Source organism: Opisthorchis viverrini (genome assembly GCF_000715545.1).
Source record: "Opisthorchis viverrini unplaced genomic scaffold opera_v5_91, whole genome shotgun sequence".
Classification (NCBI taxonomy): Eukaryota; Metazoa; Platyhelminthes; class Trematoda; order Opisthorchiida; family Opisthorchiidae; genus Opisthorchis; species Opisthorchis viverrini.
In genome coordinates, this window is record NW_008751746.1 from 763,544 (window position 1) to 783,617 (window position 20,074).

The 20,074-nt window shown below is 42.8% G+C and overlaps 2 protein-coding genes across 2 annotated transcripts in view; one reads left to right on the forward strand and one right to left on the reverse strand.

The window, feature by feature from the left end:
* T265_13668 (hypothetical protein) overlaps positions 1–16,225 on the reverse strand; it is a gene marked incomplete at both ends in the record, with an annotated part of 32,445 nt that extends 16,220 nt beyond the window's left edge. The window contains 8 exon segments of the mRNA XM_009169949.1: positions 1,101–1,231; positions 4,798–4,983; positions 6,049–6,204; positions 8,826–8,970; positions 9,901–10,120; positions 11,321–11,433; positions 12,555–12,708; positions 16,090–16,225. Coding sequence (XP_009168213.1) covers positions 1,101–1,231; positions 4,798–4,983; positions 6,049–6,204; positions 8,826–8,970; positions 9,901–10,120; positions 11,321–11,433; positions 12,555–12,708; positions 16,090–16,225 — 1,241 coding nt within the window.
* On the forward strand, positions 15,788–20,010 carry T265_05030 (hypothetical protein; the record flags this gene model as incomplete). Its single annotated transcript, XM_009169930.1, has 2 exons — positions 15,788–15,894; positions 19,761–20,010. The coding sequence occupies 2 exons, from the start codon at positions 15,788–15,790 to the stop codon at positions 20,008–20,010; spliced, it is 357 nt and encodes a 118-aa protein (XP_009168194.1).
* Positions 20,011–20,074: the final 64 nt, after the last annotated feature.

Sequence of the window (20,074 nt, forward strand, 5' to 3'; positions counted from 1 at the left end):
CAAACTACACATTACTGAAGGATGATCATTCGAAGCAGTTCGTCTGAGTATACAGCATGCGAAAACCTGTTGCAACAACGTCTTTGTGAGATTTCCACCTAAATAGGCTGACATGGTTCCACACATTGTGATTTTACTAACCAGAAACTGACAGTCCCCTTCAGTCAGTTTTCTGCTATGCAGCCCACTGTATGTTACACTATCCACCAAAAAATACGTGATTCTGTTAAGATTATTAGTTTTCAGGCTAGTGAACTGTGAATAACTGGCCTTTTTATCATTTTTATCACCCACCAATCCAATCAATTCCATGCCATGCCCACTAGGTTTATAGTGTTGTATTTCATCTATAGCTTTGAGTGAAGCTACCTCGACCAATTATTCAAATAATGCAGCATATCTGTTTGGGGAAGCAACCAGCAATCGGCCCGATTCCTTCACGGAAATATTGATGTGTATTCGCCTCGCGGAGTTTGCGTAGGCACCATATCGGGGAGGTCAGATTCCTGAAAGTAACCTCAGAAAACCCGGAACCTACTGCTCCACCAAAATCTCAACAGGAAAGCCGGCAACCATCCAGGCTAGTCAATCATCCAATCAATTCAGCAAAAGCCGATGAGTGTTCTTGCACGCCACGGAAGTAAGACCGAATGTGATCAGCGTTCAGGCATTTTATAGAGACACGGTCGATGTTGATGGATGTTCACTAACGCCCAACAGACATCCTGGGTCAGTGTCAGAAAGCCCCTTTTGAATAACGTGGGGCCGTTGTAAATTTTGCTCGCGCACTCACACGCACTCACGCTCTCGCACTCGTTTGTTCGGAATATAGCGGTTGTGTTCCCTTCTGTGAGTCTTTTTTCTCCGGCACTAGGCACTAGAGTGGGTTAGCAGCAGCTACCACGGGTCGGCGAATCCGTAGATATAACACACCACCAGAAAACCTTTAACCGAAGGAATTATATATATCGGTTGCGGAAAATGTCGCGTTCAGAGTCTCATAGGAATGAATCAGAGGACATGCATTTGCAGAATACCATAACAGGTAAGCGAACGGAAGCGAAAATATAGGTGCTATTATCCACTGAAGGTTGACTCACCAGAGCACGGTGCCATACAGCACAATGGAGACTGACACCACAGCAATAACTCCAGTGTGCGCGACGCGAGTCGTTGGTTTGTTCAGAAAATTCAATATTCTTCCTTCGAAATTCCCGCTTAGAGGCCTATCCTGCAAGTCGTACGAGAATATTTGTCAAATCAACTAGGTCAAGATTCATTATGGGATTACTCGCTGGGAAGATGAAAAGTTCATATTTAGACAAAAGCACTTGTTGTTGGTAGCCAGATTCGTATAATCACTAGATCTCAGATATTAAATCATCAGCTAGCTCCAAGTCAATATGACCAATTTGTAGTGTGTGCCCTGTCATATGTTGCCAGAGGCGACACGCTCCACTCCACGTGAATGAAACTCTGTATCACAAGGTTACATGGAATGGTCAGAACTTTCCGACTTTTAGTTCCTCACACCGCCGGTATGGTCACTATTCCGTAGAAATACATGTACAGCAGTTGACTAATTACAACAGGGGGATTTCTTGCCGGCTAATTTGGCAGAACGTGGATAACTTCAGAAGTTCAACGTCCTGCACCTCAGACGAAGCCATCAAATAACCAGATCTGTACTGAAAAAAGTGGTAAAAGATGTTTACTTTTGGGAATGACACTCTTGCCCATAACATCAGCCATATGTCAGGACAGATATCGAAGAATCGCAACGGTAGATATTTGCCACACTCAGTCCTGTCACTCAATCTCCTGTGTTATCTCCCAGTTCAGCTATGACTGCGTTGACATAGGTCGGCTCTCTGGCCCCATTTCTTTGGAGAATAAAGGCCAACCACCTAACTAGGAGCTCTCTTGGACTGATGTCGTATAACCCCCACAAAGACCAAAGGCTACATCTCCGCTCACCACTCTCCGCTCTCCGCATTAAGGAAAGATCAGTTGTTTGATCCTGTTAAATTGTCCACAACTGCGGCGAGCGTATCACGAACCAGAGTTCATGAAAGTCATTCCAACCAAGACAAATTACCAGCCCTGTGGACATCACCACATATCTAACCTGAACTCCACTCATTCAGTATTTATTGTTGTCGTGTGCTCTTGATATACGTGTCCACATGCTTTGAGACCGCCAGTGAGGCAAACAAAACCGTGATTGGGGGCGAAGAAAGTGTCATCAACTAGCAAGAAATGCAATGAATAAAGAGGATCCAACGCCCCCAAATGTTAGTGTTTAAGTTCCAAATGAAGGTGGTGTATTACCCTGCTCCCCTAATTCACGCCGGACAACTGAATTGTCACGTCTGAACAGGCTAGTTTATGCAACATTGGGCGGTGCGATCGAACAAACTCCCAGTAACTGTCCTCATTGTGTCGAGCAGGAAAACTTCTCAAAGGAGAAATATGTGAGTAATAACTTCTGCAAATTTTGTAAACAAATACAAGGTCGAATTGTGCCCCAGTATGATTCCTGGTCGGACAGGGTTGTGACATAATGCATGGGGAATTAAACCCTGTCGGTCCCCCATCCGTCACATCCTCCTCACGTATCATCATTCCACTGGCGTGTTTTGTACTAAGTGCCGTGATAGGCAAAAATTGCTGCCTGTTGTATTAGCGTTGACCGCCGTCTTGCTCCCTTGAACGTGTTTGGACCTTATCCATACGTGGCTGGTATGGCTCAGGGAAAAGTAATGTGACGGTCAATACAGAACGTAACGAGTTATTTGGCAGTAGACTACACTTTTGCCTGATAGAGCTTCACTTCTAGATCTCAAACGGTTGGAATGGGTGTGTCACAGATTCTTACTTATTAAAAATACGAACAACAAATAAAATAAAGACTTGAATGAATATCAAGTAAGCCAGAAACAGATGAAAGGGGCAGATAATAAAAATGCCAGCACCGGGCGTCTGTAACTCCTGAACGTTCACTTCCATGGGACCACTGAAATTTCCAACTGGTGCTGATGCCCGGGCTATTGCTTTTGGTACCCAACTGGCCGTTCCCGCTCTTTAGGCCTTCGACGAGTGAAATATTGCTATTAGAATCATCATATTACTTGTGAGTAGGTTCCAGCTGAGTGATTTCTTTCAGATATGGTACTCTCCAGCCACATATGAAGTTTCTACTTATGCGTCACATCCTGAGTGTCGTCAGGTACCTCGTAAGTGCCGCATTTAGTGAGGAAGGCATAATGAGTGTTTGCAGTGAGTTTCGGCTTATAGGCGCTATTCAGCTGTGTTTTGCCATTCCTCTACACTTTTCACTGGTTTTGCTTCTTATCAAGATCGTCCACAAGAAAGAGCCACGCCATGGATACATTTTCCACAACGTAAAACGTCTTTGAGGTGTGAACCGCTCGGGAAGGCACTGCTCCAAAATCCAAATTTAAAAATACACCTACTTGTTCCAAAAATTGACCGCTCCACTTTCTAAGAAGTAACCACAACAGTCCAGTTCTACTGACTGGTTGTCACGTCAGATAGTTTGCGTCGCAGGCGGTGCCGATATTCCTCGTCACCGCATTTATGGTTTCTTCCGGTGTTGAGTTGAGTCGGTTTGGCTAAAAATGTGGCATCAGACATGCATAGAACACTGTCCTTTGGACACTGCCCAAGGGTAATCAAGGTAGAAGGCACGATTCAATTCGTCTGAAGTTTTTGGAATCTCTGGGGTTCCAAAAAAGACTTGAAGGGTGTATAACAGAATATAACCGCGTGACAAAACTTTTTTTTATTTTATCAGAAAACAAAAGGCACCCATTTACAGCCAATTTTACTGCAGTAACCACTTCCCTTTACTAGGTTGTGACAGGATTTTGACACCACGACTTATGTGCCAAGTGATAATATCGTAAATGATCTCACCATATTTTCGAAGAGCATTTAAAAAAACAGACATGAAGTTTGCCGTCATTATTCTGGTGAATAATCAGAGAGGATATGCTTAAGGCCCAGTTAGACATTCGACAGTCAGATCTCAGTCGGAGGGTAAACCAATGGGGCTGAATAATCAACCGACAAACCATACACGAAGAGCGACACCCTAAGGATGAAAGTTAATCTACATAGACATATCCATGAAACCAGTCTGCAAGCCGACGGGCCAAAACTTTTAACCAATATTAACGGCATTCTTGCTGTCAGTTTCTATCCAGATTGCCTGAATGAGTGTTTGGAGGTGTGGGCACCTTAAAATGATTGTGGCAGGATAGCACTGTGTCCCTCCTCTGTCCGCCTTTATTCTTTTCTACACAATAAGGCTTTCTAATAAATCATGTTCGTACGGCCACGAAGCATTAGTGTTGAACACTGATGTTGTGCTGCAATGATGATGATGATGATGATGATGATGATGATGATGATGATAAGGATGGATGAACTGTAATGAAGCTCTAGCTCAAAACGTGCCGATGTCATCATCCTCTCTTGGTACAGATCAACGACCTTGCCCACAACCTGAGCTACCAGCATTCCTTCCATTACTTTGGTGAAGAATACTGCAGGGGGTTTGCATTATTCAGCCACCTTGTGTCCTGCTGAGGAAACAGCTGCGACATCCTTGAAGGTCATTCCTCAAAAATAAGCGCTTGGCAGCATTCTGACAAAGATTTCTAAGTAACACAAAAGTAGACCTGAACATGTGCACAGATAATTGCATCAAGCTGCACCAGTCATCTAGCATTAGTAAATGTCCCCGGAATAAAAGGACATTGATCTGCTTACCTGAAGCAGCGCGTAATATCCGGGACTCAAACAACGGCAAGAGACAGTATATTTCCGGACGGTTTCCAGTCTGCACCCTCCAAATGAACTCTTTGTTAGGGGTGTGGTGTCTTCATAGCGTGCGCAAAAATATTCGCTAGGTTGATGGAATTCCGGAAGGTTGTATCGGATAACCACTTCAAACTTCTGAAATATAGGTTGGGGGTAAGTCGAAAAAGGGAAACTGGACATGGCAATGCTAAATCCAAGTAAATGAGTATAGTCGAAAGGAAGCTTTTAGGAAGGGAAGGTCAATTAATAACAATCCGTTCAGCGCGTCGTCTATTAAAGAAGCTACTATTGAGACCTCTGCCTACATCTTGCTTGGACATTTGATGTTCACATGTGTTCTACGGCACTTTGCATAGTGAATACACAATGGATATCAATCGACTCAACTAGTGAGCACCATACGTGATTGCTACAGTGGGCAAGGCTTTGCTTTCGTCCAGATATCTAGAGGATAACAGTGTACATCGATATCAGGTAGGTTTGGAAATTAAAAAATACGAAGTCCAAGAACGTGACAAAAGAAATTCCTGGTGTTGCAGGTTTGCATTTTATCCAGAAAGCCGTTGGTTCGGTTTGATTCCCACTGATACAGGATATCAGTAGATGGGCTTCTTTGACTGCTTGGTTCATCTTAACCTGTCATTATAGAGCTCACTGCTGATAACCAAAAACTAAGCCGCCTGTCACACACCATACTGTGGTTTGAAACGAGAAGTCCACATCTGACTGGAATGAGTAAGCCACCTAGGTGTCTTATTTGGGACGGTACCCACACGATAAGGGCGGTCCCGTGACTAAGATCCATGTAATCTACACGACATATGCCCCTGAAATTTTTGGCAGCCAGATATGCAAGACTTCACCATGCTTCTGAAGAATAGGAAATGGGCAACAATTATTTGGGCCTCCCGGTTAATACTCATGTGCCACAGGTCGCCAAAAACAAGCTTTCGGAGGAAAATACAAGCAAGCCTGCGGGTTTTCGGGAACATTCTACGAGGAGACATAGTCAGATTCCGAAATACAGTTGAAGTGAATTGTTTCATGATCAACTGACGTGAACCAGTGAAACCCCAACTGCTCACTACCACTGAGTAAATTATTGTTCACATGACGAAATCGTCTTTTAGCTAACGATACTAGAACATCTGGAACACCATAGATCTGCTGACAGCTAACTGAGACATAGACTAGACTCACCTTTTCCGATTTAGGTTGGATCTTTAGAAAACCGACAGTTAGAAACATTTCAAAGAGATCGTTTTCTGCTAGTGCGTGAAGGTGTTCTGTGCAAGCAACTGTCAACGGGAAGATGGCTTTCACGATGGTTATGTTAAACTGTTCACCGCAAGTGATCTGGAAAATAACAGATGTAGTGAAGGTGGGTTGGAAACAAAAACCGACAGCTTATCGCGGATGCAATTTGTGTAGTGGAATTGTAGACAAACATTCGCCCAACTGCATTGGTGTTGTTGTAAATAAAGAGCTATTTGCACAGTTTGTCATGACAAAGCGACTGCCTGGCAGGATAAGTGAACGCAATCAATTTCACCTAACTGATACTTGGGGGAAGTTCGACTTCAGTGCCTTTGTCTCGCACTTCACCTAAACAGCCCTATAAGTGACGTCATCATCATCATCGACAGCATGACATCAGTGTTCAACATCGATGCTTCACTGCCGTACAACCATGACTTATTTGAAAGCCTTATTGTAAAGAAAAGAGTAAAAGTGGACAGGGAAGAGACTTGGGGCTAGCTTACCACAGTCATTCCGAGGTGCCTACACCTCTAGACATTCACTCAGGCAATCTGGATAGAAACTGACAACAAGAACTCCATTGACATCGGTTGGCAGACATATCTTATAGTGTCTCCAACCAGGCACAGTGAGGATCACGTGATCCCCATCCTGGAAGGCTAGTAGCACCGACAGCACCCAAGTTTTTAGTGATCTCCTTCATACTCGTCTGCCAAGTCAAGGGTTGGCCACCTCTTTGTTTACGCCACTCCGAATTAGGCATGGAAAACAGCACTCTTTTAGGCAAACGATGTCCAAGAACCAGTAACAAAATCACGATTTGCGCGTGCGCCTCAATACCAGTTCGGATGGTATGTTCTTGAGGGACATGCCATTACAAGGCAGCGCAAAACTAAGGCGATTGAGATCAACCTGAGTTCCATGGGATTTCCGCACCCTCGTGGATGGGCGGCATCTTGATTGCATTGGGCTAGAAGGCCTAGTAGATGCGTCACTCACTCGGTTTCAATGATGCGCTTGCTGTCGTATTCTAACCGGTCAGTCAGGCTGAGCGGTTCACTTGTTGTTTGAACTGGGTATACCCTGAATTCAACTCGGTTGGCCGGCTTGTTCTCCTTGACACATCTACCCATCAAGGCTCGAAAGCTTGTGAACGTAACATATTCTTTGTATTCTTGGACTTCCCGACGTGCGAAATCATATGGAGAGCTCTGCAAAGACTTCTGTACACAAAGCGGTGTCCTCCAGGGGTACTCTCTCTTTCCAATCATGTTTAATTTCCAGATTGGTGAAATAATGACACAATCATCAGCAACTCTCCGAAACGCGGTGTTTAAATGGTCTCTGACGAAAACTTATCAATCTGGAATTTACAAATGACATGGTTCTTAGAAGAGGAGGACAAGGCGAAGGTGCCTCATACCTGGGTAGCAACCCCTTTGTTATTTTCAACGGGTTACTTGAAATCGGAAGTGATGATAGACGTAGCATGAACAAATGGACGCGTCTGAGGACAGAAACTAGTCGCCAATAACTCGCTTACCAGACAATTGGCCTGCTGACTTATGTACCGAGAAAACCCGTTCCCATTCACGCCTACTCACCTTCAATTCACAGAGCGTTCGGCACGCCTCTGCTCGTTAGATAAAGGACCAGTATAAATTACTTTCACTAGTTAGCTTTTTGCCTGAATACTACCTTTGGTCATACGTTGACAGCGTCCGGATACCGTGAGGGTTTCGGTACACATGGTTAGCAAGAGGTGTGACATGTGTCAGACCTCGATTCAGACTGTTAATTCGGTAAGCATAGGTATGGCAAACCAGCCGTAAAGTTCAGGTTTGCGTGCGTGAGGCGAGCAAGTTACCACAGTAGCTCAATTGCTGATAATCTGTTTCTTCAAACTGCAAGTCGGTAGTTGGCAAATGGCCAAGATTCACTATACCGGTGATTCTCGGAAAGTTTCGAGTTCAAGGTTTGGCAGACCAGAGTAAGCCCACTCTTACTGCTTAGTCCAAGTTAATATCCACGGTGGAACTTAGGTCACAAACGAATCGATGCTAAGGGCTTAAGTCTAATCAAGCAATAACAGCCCCGAAGCACCCAAGTCATTGCTTGACCGCCTCTGGCTGTTTTCCACCCTTCACGTAGATGTGCAAATAAACCCTTCGAGGATGTTGGGCGACTGGCATGCGCAGCACGTGGCCAACCCAGCTCAATAAACGCAGTATGATCAGTCCAACTATCAAGGGTGGGTTATTTTTTCCGATTACCATTTAACGTTCTTCTGCACGGCTCATCCGGTGTTCCCACCACAGGCAAATCCATCGAGAGAAACAAGAATAAAATTACTGGGCTCTAGTTAGAGGTGTTCCCATCGCTCAGTCATGAACAATTTTTTGTCAGGCGTGATAATTCCAGTGTTTCCAGTGTGTTGCTGTCGGAAAAGTGGTAACACGCTCACCTCACGTGTCATGTGCCCGAAGTTCAGATCTCGATACTTTCAAGGATACACAATGCTGATGATCTCTGATAAGAGCGAAGCTCGAATCTAGTGCTCCCAAGCTCAGGTGTGGATTCACCAGAGTAATTACGCTAGGACAACAGAGGAAACTAGCAAGACGTGAATGCGGATTTCGCACATCCTACAAATTGGTTTACCAAAGACAAAACACCATGAGACCGGAGATTTGAGTAAATTCGGTTTTGTAACAAACCTGAGTAGATTGGAGTTCTTCCCAAGGGATGGCGTGTACATGAAACATCCTACTGCGGTGAAACAGACGTTCCGTCCGTATGTCATAATAACTTTTTAGCTTATCCACGAATAAGTCAAGTAACTCGAAGACCATTGGGAACGATCTACAAGCAACAGAGAAAAAAGAAAATTAAGGTTTTTTTCCAAATAAAACACTGTTCAATAGAAAATGTGTGAGTGGCTCATTTTGACTTGGTTACGAATGCTTTGTGACCCCATGGAAATTGCTCGAAAGTGAAATAATCGGTCGAGCCATTGAAGAAAGTCTTGCCAGAGTACGGGAGTTTATCCCGCCTTAATAATGTGTGATATGATAACTGGTGCTTCAGTTAACAAGGAAGCAGATAGGCTTCCGAAACTCTCTGTACTACGAAAGCAGTTGGCTGCCTACAAATAGGCTTTCTTACTGGAATTCATTAGCAATGTGCATCGCACTCTTTGGCCAAACAGCCGAAGAGTAGACAGTTTACAGACAAGCGGCCTATCAGCAGTTCTGTTGTTTTATTTAGAAATCCTCGCGATCCAATGTGTGCACCAACCGGTATCCCCAAATTAAAGTACGACGAACCTCCAAACAAGCGTCTGAGGGATGAAGTCCTGACACATACAAGTTTGTAAATGATCAAAATGTTAGCATCTTTGCTAGCCAACTTTGTTACATGTCAAAAATCAGGTCCCACCTTTGTTCGGCAGTTCGGGGAGGGTGGCTCCAACGAGTACCGATCGTTTTGTTTCATTTCCGCTTTATACTGCCTTAGAGGTGCACCACAGGAATGCATATTTTGTAACATATCATGTGCGCAACAAAATTTCGATGAAGTCAGTAGTTAGAAAAACGGAGTCGTATCAGTCCGAATCTCCAGAAGACCATGCAACCCATTCCCCAGTGCAAATCAATGGCCTATACTATATTTGTTAATCTTTGGAGTGGAACGAACTTAAACGAGTTTCAACAATCTCGTTTACATCTACCAGACTTTTGGACAAAGTTCAGAGGAAAACGAAACGAAAGGAAACTTCAATTTGGGACGTACTCATTCGCGTGGGCTACAAACCGGTCGTCATTGCAATACGTATAGAGTATCACGTCCATAAGGTGTAAGAAATCAAAATACATTGAATCGAAGATCCATGCGGGTGAATTTTCGCATTCCTGAGACAGTGCACCGACCACATCAGATGCTATCTTCGCATTTCTCCGGGAATTCAGGTAACCGATATAGAGAAACATGCGGTAACTGCAAAAGACGACACCTATGGGTGGAAGGAAACACGAAGAGAATTGCACTAAGACGAAACCATACGGTTACTAATCAGATTACGACATTAAAAGTATACAACGATGGAGGCGCTGGGTAAAGGAATGACGACCAATAGTTTTTGAACATCATATACAGCTGAGGCACGTTAATCATTTTAACCTTTTTAGCTTGTGCGTTGGGCCTGAAGAGGACCATGTGCTTGAATACCAGGCCGGGGAAATAAAACCATTTAGTTATTTATGGCCTTATTGTTGGTTTTGCCGTATGACACTACAATAATAACAGCTATTTATTCTGTTTAGTTTTAAGTGACAGTCTTAGCTAGGCATACTGTAATTGGATACTCAACTGCGCAGTCTTCTATTAAAATTGATTTTTTTTGCAAAAACCCGAGACGGAAGACCTGTTATTCGAACATTCCCTATTTATTTGTAAAGCCAACTTGTTTTGTCCGATGTAATGACTCTTCAAACGGGAATCACTATCTTACACAAACGTTTCGGTGACACACTGACCGGCATTTATATAGGTTAGGTCTATACCTATAAGTCAGGTGAATATTATTGGTCCCAGGCTATTTTCAGTCTATCCTCATTTACACACCCCTCAAAAACACCGACAGATTATGAGGATGATAATTCTTGCCGTATACTCACGAAAACACAGTTCGAGCTGTCCATCTGTAAGGTTTTGTCAGCCCAATAAGAAATTTCGCGTGAATAAACGCAGTAAATATTATGATTTGTTTTGCCTATCAAGAGATGATGAACGAGTTTAGCCAGGATTTGACGGGATGCCACGCAAACGTGACGTAAAATCTGTGTTCAGACGAATTTGCTAGTACAACGGTGATACTACCGATGGGGGAGGCATGCGAATATTATGTTTTCCTGTAACTTGGCTTTGCGTCTCTTTAAAAGTGATATCTCTTGCGGAATTTGTGGAGTCGCTCTGTAGCGTTTGTTTGGATCCGAATAACAGTCAATGAATATCCAGGAAAGTTCAGGAAGACGCTTTCAGGGAGAGAAGATATTCAGTTTTTGTAAACAAGATGCATATGAGAGATTTGCTTCCCTGCTCAATAGTCTGTAACTGTTCAGTTGGCATTTTCTATTAAATAACTCCACAGCGAAGGTCTTCTTCCTTTCACTAGTAGACACAATATAGTTTAATGAAACAACTGCCTACTAACTTTCTCTAAGTATTTCGATTAATTCACTACTTATGTTCTCAAATTCTTCCAACCGGCAAAGACCGTTGGGGTCGGGTAGAGACCAACCGTAGCCTCCGTACTCGTTCATCAAGCTGAAATTTGAAAAAAACATATGTAAGTTGAAATGATTAATAAAGCAGCCTAAAGTAGAGGTAGAGTTAGATTAACTCTGACTGAATCCTATGGTTGTGTTGCCGAATGCGGTTAAAATTGGGAGAGGATGTAGAGAATTAGATAGATTTATCCGATCTGGCGTCCTGAAGACTCGGATTTACATGGTCAGCATGATGTTTCAAGAGGTAAATATTGCAGTAAAGAGAAAGAGTAATCATTGAGTTTCGTTCAGCGCCGGAATACTGATGTATAGTTTATAGAAGAGAAGTAGTGACGGTCGGTTACTAATCGCACTTGAAATCATACATTGCCCACGAGAAGTTTAAACTTTTGTCGTTCACTCACGGCCAGCTGTCTAATAGGGTCTTGGACCTGAACTTTTCAACAAATCAAACAACGAAAACCCCATGGCTTCGCTACGATCCCCAAGTTAGCACCGCGACCGGATATTCAATGAATTTTAGTTGTCAAAAAGGGAGAATTTTTTAAGGAACCGTCCGATGTTTTTAATCATACTTATCTGTTACCTAATCAATGATCTTGTTAGCAGCACTTGATATTTTACTTCATCGTTTAGCTCCGAAAGTGACAAGTAACTCACCAAAATTTTCTGAACAGTTGGCGACAGATTTTTCCCTACCTATTCATCTACCTTCATTTCAATCCTAAATGGGACTGCTTTGTAAAACACCTCGAGGACCATTCGTTGTCACACTACAGTTTCTTCTATATACACACATGAAAAGTCAAAAAGTTTACAGCCTTCATTCCATAAGCGTTCAAACCAATGGATTACACTGATGGAGTGGATAAACACTATCATTCACTGGCGCAATTGATAATACTGTTTTTTTTTTAAATTAATTTAGGCCCAACGAAAAAGGCCTTCGTTTGCTCAAACTTAACCGTTCAGATCATGAATGATCTATGTAGCCCTATGCAACACATGGCTGGGCCAAGTGAGCCAACAACCAGGATGTCAACCACAACGAGCACACCGGATATCGAGTTCCACATACTATCTAATCATTGCTCCACTATACACCGTAAAAACACAACACCATAGCGGCTTACTGGACGAATACAAATAAAAACTCACCAGTCCACGGTTGTGTTGGCTTCGTAGTTTAGTGAGTTTACGATGCACTTTGTCCGATGTGTCACCGATACTCCACTTGTCTCCTCTTCGTTCACGTGCAGAATGACCGAGTAATAGGGGGTTATATCTACTGACATACGTGAATGTGGGCAGCCTGTAAAATGCATAGGAAGGAAGATGTTAAGGGAACTCCTTCTAGGTCACCTTTCCCACAGGCTTATTCTAGATGCACGTGGTCAGTTCGTTTTAAAAAACTACTGATGGATCAAATCGTTAGGTGGACACGCAGCTGATTTGTCCTGAGGGCATCATAATCGGAAAGAACATAGTCATTCATCAGCAACGATTTATAACGCATAAGATTTTTGCTTAGCTAAAACCTTAGTTGGTTTCTTGAGGTAGAAAATCTTCTTAATAAAAAAAACAACTACGGACCAGAAAAATGCTTGATTCAAATGTCCGACATGAATCAGTGGCGTAAAATTTCCTGCGAAAGATGAACGATGTTATCATCGAAACATTTGGGGTTCATGACTCTTCATTCATAAATAATCTGCGTTTGGGGCAATGTCTTTCCGACTCTTTGAAATGGCCCCTAGTCTAGTTAGTTGAACACTTTGTTATGCTCGTCGACATCGATTACCCTCTACTATTCTGCTTGAGTCTCTTTTCGGCAACAAAACTCCTGCCCCAACTGACCACGAGCAGTAGGATATTTTGGCTCATGTTGCAGATGTCTCAGTTTCAGAGTGGACAGAGATTCATATGACCAATAAGGTATCAAAATAATCCTATGAGTGAGCCATACCGGCAACCCAAGCTGGTACATTGCATTGTGGTGCTCCTGACCACTGATTGCCCTTCAAGCTTGTGCTTGGGCTCGATTACTTGTTTGTTGATTGAATATGTGACCTTGGATTCAATTTCAGCGGCGGTTGATGGCGATTCGTTAAAGAGCCCCAGATTCGATCGCGCGTCTGCTCGGTTGCTTACATTCAATTCAATTCAAGCCATGCGCAATAAGCACAGCTGTTACACTTTCGACCACCGGAAAATGTAAAATTGGTATACAAAACCAAGCCTTTGAGGCGAAGGCATATTCAGTTGGCTATGCATTGAAGGCGATAACTTTGATGCAAGAGCGCCACTGACTGCGCGATATGGCCATTTCTGCCAATGGCCTTAACCACTGATGATTTGAGTCCTGGCGTACCATCCAGGAAGGCGGCAGTTGCCAGGTCATACATTGTCCACCTCTCGGTCGTTTCCACTCAGCACAGGGCTGGGTGAAAGAGCTCTGCGAGGCAGACGATCTTCTGGCATGCGTAGTACACGTCAAAACCAGCGCAGTCTACGAAACGTGAGTAATTCATCTATCACGGGAGAGCTTCTTCTTCCTAAGACCGTTTGGTGTACCTCAGCATTACCAATGTGATGTTCCCACCAGACCTGACCAATGCTGCGGAGACACTGGTGATCAAACACTGACATTTTCCGTAAGTCATTTGCGCGTAGGAATCACGTCTCGGATCCATTAAGCAGCGGTCTAAATTCTTTCCTTGACGGACAAAAACATGTCACGTCGACAACATATGGGTCGGAGGTTAGAAAAAGTTGCCCTGACCTTATCGGTTAGAGAGATAATCTTATCTCCAGCCAATCCACCGGAACCCATACAGCTGTTCGTTAAAAAAATTTATCTACTATGTCGATTGGCTCACCTGCAAGCATGAGGTGTAGGCTTGATCCCACCCAGTCTTGTAGCAGCATTTTACACTTTGCAAATGTGAAGTGCATGGCAAACCGTGCAAGAGAGTTATTTAGGTTATTGAAAATCGTTTTTATTTAGGGAGGATCTGAACCAAGGAGAGCAATATCGTCTGCATACTCACTGTCTGTGAGGGACGTCCCGGGTGCATTTCGACTCCCGCGGTTTCAGAGGCAGGTAGAGTAATTTCAAGCAGTATGTCAATAACGAGGTTGACGAGGAAAGGGGAAAGAGGACATCCCTGTCCTACCCCAATGGATGTGGTCCACCCAGGGCAAAGCTTATCGTTTACCCGCACGCGCCCTCAGCCCCAACTTGGCACTCCTAAATGATCAAAAAGAAATGAACCTTAGGATGTGCTCGCGGGAAACGTCTCTACTGTATTGACCTATGCCATACACCAATTCTTGAGAATAGTGTCAGGCGATGACTGTAATTCAACCCACGACAGACCGATCCTTAAGGTTGTTCGGAAATGAAAAAAAAACCTTCTGGCGTATATGCCCGGTTGGGGGAAATGCATGTATCGGCAATCTCTGAACTAAATGACTATTTCACCGGTCTATGATAATGCCTTATGTCACAGTAAGACTTCTTTGTACCAAAAGGGTTTGGAATATGCATGCGAAAAAGCAATTTGTTACACTCTGTTGTGTTTTTGACTTACAGAATAAATATTTGGATGTATAATGGTTCTGGCATCCTACCAAACAACTGAAGATCTGGATTAGTATGGCAGTATCACAGACAAAGAGACGAAGTAGTCGGCTAGGAGTACTGCACGAAACCCGCTAGAGTAGGAAATGTGCGCACGTGTGCGTGCGTTTCCTAGGCCCGCATTATTCGTGGACAGTAGCAGTATAGGGCATTTGTGGAATCAGTTAAACTTAACAAATCGGCAATTCGTTGCACACTGCAGTAAGTAAGCAAACCTATTTATCAAGACAAAACTAGCTTCTGCACCTTATTTCTTAACAGCATGCAGACAGTACTGACTAACCTGTCGGTACGAGGGTGTTTTTGCATTATTGAATCGAGTAATGTTGTTCAATGTTGTAGTTAAAGTTATCCCACCTGTTTTTGATTGATCCCGGTGACCGTTTTTGACAGGGATCAACCGTATGGTGTTCTGGGAAAGGGTTTCCTTCCTAGACAGATGACTTACACTTTGTAGGGTCTACCTGCTTTTCCATAACGATGATAGCAACCAATCCGTGTCTTTTAATTTTGTTACATTAATTTTGCGTCATCAGACGGAGAGAGAAAGTTATAAATGCATCCACGCACAACTTAACTGGTCATTTAGTGAAGTAGACTAAATCTTTTTAAAATTGGAGCAATGATTGTGACGTCCAGTGCTGTCTCTCTGGCTTATCGGTTAAGATCAAATGACAACTGAGTATGGTTGATTTCGCGAGTTCTGATTGATGCCAGAAAATTCGTATAAACAAGTAACTGTTGCGGAATGGTGCACATCGAAAAATATGGAGATGGAGAAAGCTTTTGCTACTGGAAACAGCCGTGCCCTATACCAACTAATAAGATCAACTGGCTAGAGGAACACAACGCTCAGTGAGACGATAAGTGAAATAACGGCTCAGTAAACTACTCACAAACATGCCGACTGGAGAGATGGGTTGAACACTCTAAGGAGCAGATTAGCTAACTGGAAACAGTACCTGTAAATTATTCTGCAACATAGCCTAGAATGAGGTTTAATTAATAAAAGAAGTTATTTTAAAATGTGCATTCAATGAAAGAACTTACCCCACTGAAAGCCAAATGCGGAAACTATCGCATTTTTTGTGACATTTTGAGCGGTAAAGATACACAACGGATTGAGCTCGAATGCCTTCAGGTTGGGAACGTATTCGTAAACCACTTTGCAAGTTCTCCCATCGTGGCTAGAGCGCAGAATAGGGTAGATTGATCAAAACATGCTCACCTCAGGCTAACCACATGAAGGTGCGTAGAACCGACACAGGTTTCGGCAATTGAATATAGCTGAGTTAGAAGAAAATGAATTTAAGCAGTCCAAATGTGACTGACCAGTGAAGAACACCAAAAATCATGCATCCAGAATTGTAATTAGAATAGTTTTAATAGTGAGCGTGATGAAATCTTTCACACTGATCAAGAAAGTCTATTCCTGACCACCATAACTATCACAAAATACTTCCATCATTTTCTGGATGTTGATTTATTAAATCCCGTTTCGACACCGGGGTGATACTATCTTTCAGAGTCCTCTACAGATTGGGGAAGCGTTTGACTGACCTGTATGTAGCGGGCAATGCTCAACAAGAGTGATTTTTCACATTTCTTATCATGTCTTCGCACTCTCTGTAGATAACATTTAAGCTCTCGGTCACGCAGTTTTCACCTTTTTATATGTGAAAGAACGGGTGTCACTTTTTGGCAGTCTAACGACACAGGAATGAGAGACATACATTTATGAACATAAATTTGAATCAGGTTCTTGCCTAATGTTCCATCCACATTGAGTGAGAATTGTAAACACAAAAAGTACTTTGGACACTAACTTGTAGTAGGGCCATGTGGACATCAGCAACCGGGACCGACGCAGATTTGGTGATATACATTTTATTTACCGAGTCGCTTTATAAGAGACACCAGAGTTCATCAGCCAGGTATGCTCTTTTGAAAGTGGCCGGGTGACTTGAAGATGTCAACTCACTGGGTTGGTATAATTCCATATTGAACAATTTTGGCCATAGTAAAGCTCCTCTGCGTTTATTATGTTACGCCGCGACAGCTGCATCAGTGTGAAGACAATTGACTGCATAATAATACAAGGGAGATCTACTCGGGAAGGTTTAGCAAAGAATGTCAGCAGGCGAAAGGGATGAACAGTAATCATCCTATATAAAACACCCTGTTTAACGGGATTGCCAGACTTTTCTGGAAGTTGGCTTCTCATTGCGGATGGGCAGTGGCCTGACATATAAGCTTTGAAGCGTTCTTCAGAAAAGTTACTTTATGATCAACCGGAACTATGACAAGTAGAATAAGCCAAGCATCAATATCAGTACAGGGAACCCAGTCTTAAGGAAGATTCAAAGAGATATCTTCTAGTAATAAACCATATACCGTACTCCCAGCTGACTTCTTCCAAATGACTGGTCTAGAATTTGTGGCATGGCACTTTGAAGCAGACTAATCCCCCTAGGGAGGTAGTTGGTCTCGACTCAGGTATAAGACTACTTTGACCTCGAGTAAGCACCGAATTGAACCTAAAGTAGATGAAAAAATGAAAATCATAAAGCTCCTTGTATCGAATTATTTCAGTGACTTTTGTACCACCAAGATGCTTCAGTTATCCACAATGGTTGTATTCGCTTATGCAGCTTACGGATATCTGCATCGTGATTAGTTCGCAAACAGGATATCAGTAGAGACCTGGCGTAAGTGACAATACTCCAAGGAAACATGGCAGAAACAAAGTGCTGGTTAAAAACTGTCAAGCTCTCAGTATATGCCACCTTAAAAACGAGATGCAAAGATATCACATGAGGCGCATTTTTGTGCGAATCCTGAATGACTTCTTCATGGCGCAATCGATGTCCCTGAGTGAACAGGCTGCGTAGTTAAATCACTTTAGAACGCTACTCCAGGAGTGCACTGTCGTTTGTACAGCGTCGTTGGACCTCTACATTCAAGATTAATAACTTCACAGTAAGATATCTATCGTAGGAGGGCCCTCGTAACCAACAAATGGTCACCCAAACAATAAACGTCTATTCGATATATTTCGATATCCCCTACAAGATATAACAAATGTTCTCTGAGCAATCAGCCGTACTCCTAATATGACCTACGGAAAAACACTTTGGCATGCTTTGGCATGTTTAATTGCTCTGTACTCGAGGACAACTCGATATGACCAATAAACGATATTTAACTCAATGACTCACGCTGGACACAGTTAAACGTAGACGTTCCACATCGAGTTCTAGAAAATATGAGTGACACTCATACCTAACGGTAGAGAAATCTTCTTGCAGAAGGACATGACCGGCAATAAGCAGAAGTAAATGGATGGAAAACTGTGTGACTGTCCGCATCAAAGTGTAATACTGAGTTGATGAGGCTCTGTTCTATTAGGTCACATCATTGTGCATGCCTGACTGAAGGCCTGGGCCACGTGACCACAGTTGAACCGTTAGACTAATCAATATATTTAGTAGCTTGTCTTTATTTATCTCATGAACGTGGATGCTGTGTCATCTTTGCACCTTCCTGTTTAGGTGTATAACAGGACGTGGCATTTAACTGATCCTCGTGGCGATCATTTTAACACTTCGAGTCGGACTGTCCATCCAAAGTCCACTCGTCGTTATGTACTAAGTTGTGTAGAGAAAAGCTCATAAAGGAAAGTACTTTGTATACCATACACTTTGTACAGAGTCTAATCCACGCTATTCTGGATAATTATTTTTTGGCTTCACGTGACTTACTGAATTCAGAGTAACTTTAGTGGTCACAACCTTCAGTACTGGTCATGGATCTCAGCCAGTCGGACTTTTACTCGCCGTTTTGCTGGACTGTGCTGATGACGAGTTTATTTATGAGCCGGTATTAAAAGGACCTGATTCGTTCAAATGTTGTTCTTAGTTGACCATGGGATTATTACAAATAAAACTGTGTATTACCATGAGCATGCGTCAGCGTTCAGTGGTCTAACCACCGTTGACAAGCTTCAGCCAAAAATCATCTTCCTACATAAGTGTGGTGGAACATATTATCATCAAAAGTAAACCGTTTACAAATATATGAAATGTGATCCTTCAGTTGCGCGACCACCAACCCTAAGGAATCCCAATTGGCTGATTTCTTTCGGCTTTGTACTTTAAATGCTGTGTTGAATCCACAGTGAGCAGATCAGATACGAAGCTAAACGCACTGGATTATGAATAATGACTATACTATTATTCAGGGAGACCTTCAGCTGAAAAAGTGCCACCAGCGAGTTTTGAAATGAAACACAAAAAATATTGATTAAAATGGTGAACTCAAAGACGAGCAATTAGTTTGGTTATCAAGGATTCTTCACTCTGCCGTGTCAGTGAACTTCGTTGAACGTTGCCTGTGCGGGAGCACAGGTGAGACATTCCATTGTCTCCTGGACCTGATAATAGGATTAATTAGCTGGCTCATTAGGGAGAGGAACTACAACGAGCTGGCCGTGGTAATTAGTTTGCTCTAAAATTCAACATACACTGAGATCCATTACAGAGCTGCCACATGCGTATAATCAAAGAGTTGAGTTATAAACGAGTATGGGTCCGTAACAAAACCTAAACAAATGTTAAAAGAAAACAATGTGAAACTGACTGGATGTTTTTTGAATGTCTATCCACCTCCTGGGATGATACGAAGTTTATTCCACCTTAATTTCTGTCTTTTTTTTGGTTTAGGACGTGGCTTCTTATTATTCATTCGCCAATTTCAACTCTTAAAGTAGAGAGATTACCCTTGATTGACCGTAATCACCTTCCTCATCAGAGTCCAACCGTTTGGCTATCCTGTGACGCATTCCGGGACGTTCCCTCGGTGTGCATTTTCAGATGGCACATGATCTACTATGACCTTGGCGTCATACCTATTCCACGAATCCATAATATAAAACGGTTTCATGTCGAAATGCTTGTACACCACTTAACATAAACACCACATTTTATGAAGTTCCGAGTTGATTGGGTCCAGTTTCCCTTGAGTTTACATCAACCTT